The sequence below is a fragment of the Octopus bimaculoides genome, chromosome 2 (genome assembly GCF_046866305.1).
Source record: "Octopus bimaculoides isolate indiv1 chromosome 2, ASM4686630v1, whole genome shotgun sequence".
In the NCBI taxonomy this organism is placed as follows: Eukaryota; Metazoa; Mollusca; class Cephalopoda; order Octopoda; family Octopodidae; genus Octopus; species Octopus bimaculoides.
In genome coordinates, this window is record NC_142929.1 from 28,429,313 (window position 1) to 28,431,324 (window position 2,012).

At 33.2% G+C, this 2,012-nt stretch overlaps 1 protein-coding gene across 1 annotated transcript in view; it reads right to left on the reverse strand.

The window, feature by feature from the left end:
- The window catches only part of LOC106872736 (chitin deacetylase 1), a 1,736-nt gene extending 63 nt beyond the window's left edge, over positions 1–1,673 (reverse strand). The window contains exon 1 of the mRNA XM_014919817.3: positions 1–1,673. This exon is cut by the window's left edge and continues 63 nt beyond it. Coding sequence (XP_014775303.1) covers positions 456–1,448 — 993 coding nt within the window. The 5' untranslated portion in view covers positions 1,449–1,673 and the 3' untranslated portion in view covers positions 1–455.
- Positions 1,674–2,012: the final 339 nt, after the last annotated feature.

Below are 2,012 nucleotides of genomic sequence, written 5' to 3' on the forward strand. Positions count from 1 at the left end.
CTTAATTTACATTCGTATTTTGTGGTTATAAATGTTTTAGACATAAATAAATAATACCAAATAAACTGCAAGTTAGGTTTTGCTTCCTTTTTTGTCGTCAAAGTCTCTTTTCTTCAAATTTTCAAGATATTTTTTTCAATAAATTATTAATCGAAAAAGATACATATAAAATGCATATCCTTTAAAGAAGTTCTTCAAGATTTGCTTTAAATAGTTTTATATATTCATATGTGAGTAAGTCAAGTGAACCGCATACAGGTTCAATTAGTTTTGAAACATAAATGTATTGAACTTGCTGGTTCCAACGCACAAAGTCTATATAACTGAAATAACCGAGTGATCGTTTTGAGGTCGCAAGCGTTTTTAAAAACATTCAGTTTTCTCTGAGAAAAATAAAAAAAATATGTAATTTGAAATGTTCATTTCTACGTGCTTTAATTTGCTTTTTTTTTTTTTTATAATTTTGGATGGGCGCAAGACCATGGTTTGAAATCTTTGAGTTTTGATAATGGCGTGGGGTTTTTCATCCATTCTAATACTTGTTTAACACTAACTACATAAACATCTTTTAAAGCAAGAATTTTTTCTAAAAATTTGTTCACTGCTGAAACTCTGTAATCCGAATAAACAAACCATGCAGCATGCATATTGAGGCCGAATGGGGCACGAGAACTCTTATAATAGTTATTGAAATTATTCCAAAGGTAATCGAAAGCTTCCGTTTCATTGTAAGGTGGCTGTATACACCCGTCAACATACGTGCATTTATACTTATTATTTTTATCAAACAAAGGAATGACAGGAACTTGCCAGAATCCTTTAACTGCGCTGCGCGGACAGTTTAAGAAACAACGATAGGGCCAAGGGAAGTCTAATGTAGAAGGCCAGATAATGTCATACTTATTATGATCCTGTCCTCTGTAAGTAAGTGTTATATCATATTTAAATCCCAGATTGTTTAATATTCGAGGTTGATCATCACCTGCTGAAAGTAAAAATGGACTTCGCCATCCAACGATATCATCTTTCTTGACTTCCGCATATTTAATTAGGTTGTCTCTTTGTTGTTTGGCCTCTTTTGAAATAAGTTCAGTAGTATCTATTCTCGTGTGAGTAACACTATGAACACCTATCTCATGACCGGCATCATAGTATTTTTTGACTAATCTGTAGTTTGTATAATGATCAGATACATAAAGAGACATCGTGATTGGGCAGCCATTGGGATTAGAATGGTTACTGGTGAATATTTCATCGTAATATTTGCTAACTAAGCTATTAACTGCATCGTCGAACCCGAAGTATACCATCTGGGGTATATCTGTAACGTTCATTTTTGGAAACCATTTGTTGCTGCAGTAGCAATTTGGGGAATAGCAATTTTCTTCTTGTTGGCAATTTGCTTTGACAGTCGAAACCATTAATAAAAATAATAAATAGCGAGTCATTTTGTTCTGTTGTTGTTTATTCAGACTGTGACGCTTATGTCTTCCTTGATCTGAAGATGTCTACTGCGATTTGATCAGTATCGATGTTGATCACTTTATATATATTTATGAAGTCGGAAGTAACCGACAATCAAATTTTGTGTATAACGGAAGTAAAAACTAAAATAGGTAAAGAAAGAATGTTACATTAAACTCTAGGGAAAAGCAAGGGTAATTAAATATAGGAGTATAATAGCGAGAAAATTATTCAAGAGTATCTACTTAGAATGCATTGTCGTATACTTTCTTTGTTATGTAAAATGCTACTGAATTATATGTTTGTATATATAGTTATGTAAATGTGTTAATACATCCACATTTTTAGGTATGTGTGCGAATACGCGTGTATGAATCAGGTGATGTGCATTTGGGTGCTTTGTTTTAATCTGGTTCAGTTTAAAGAGATAATGTAGGAGTGTGTGAGAGATGTGCGCGTGTTCGTGTGTGTGAAAAGAAGGGTCTACGTGTGAAAAAAAGCACTATCAACATCTTAGTGGGAGAGAAATACTAACTAGGGTAGGTGGA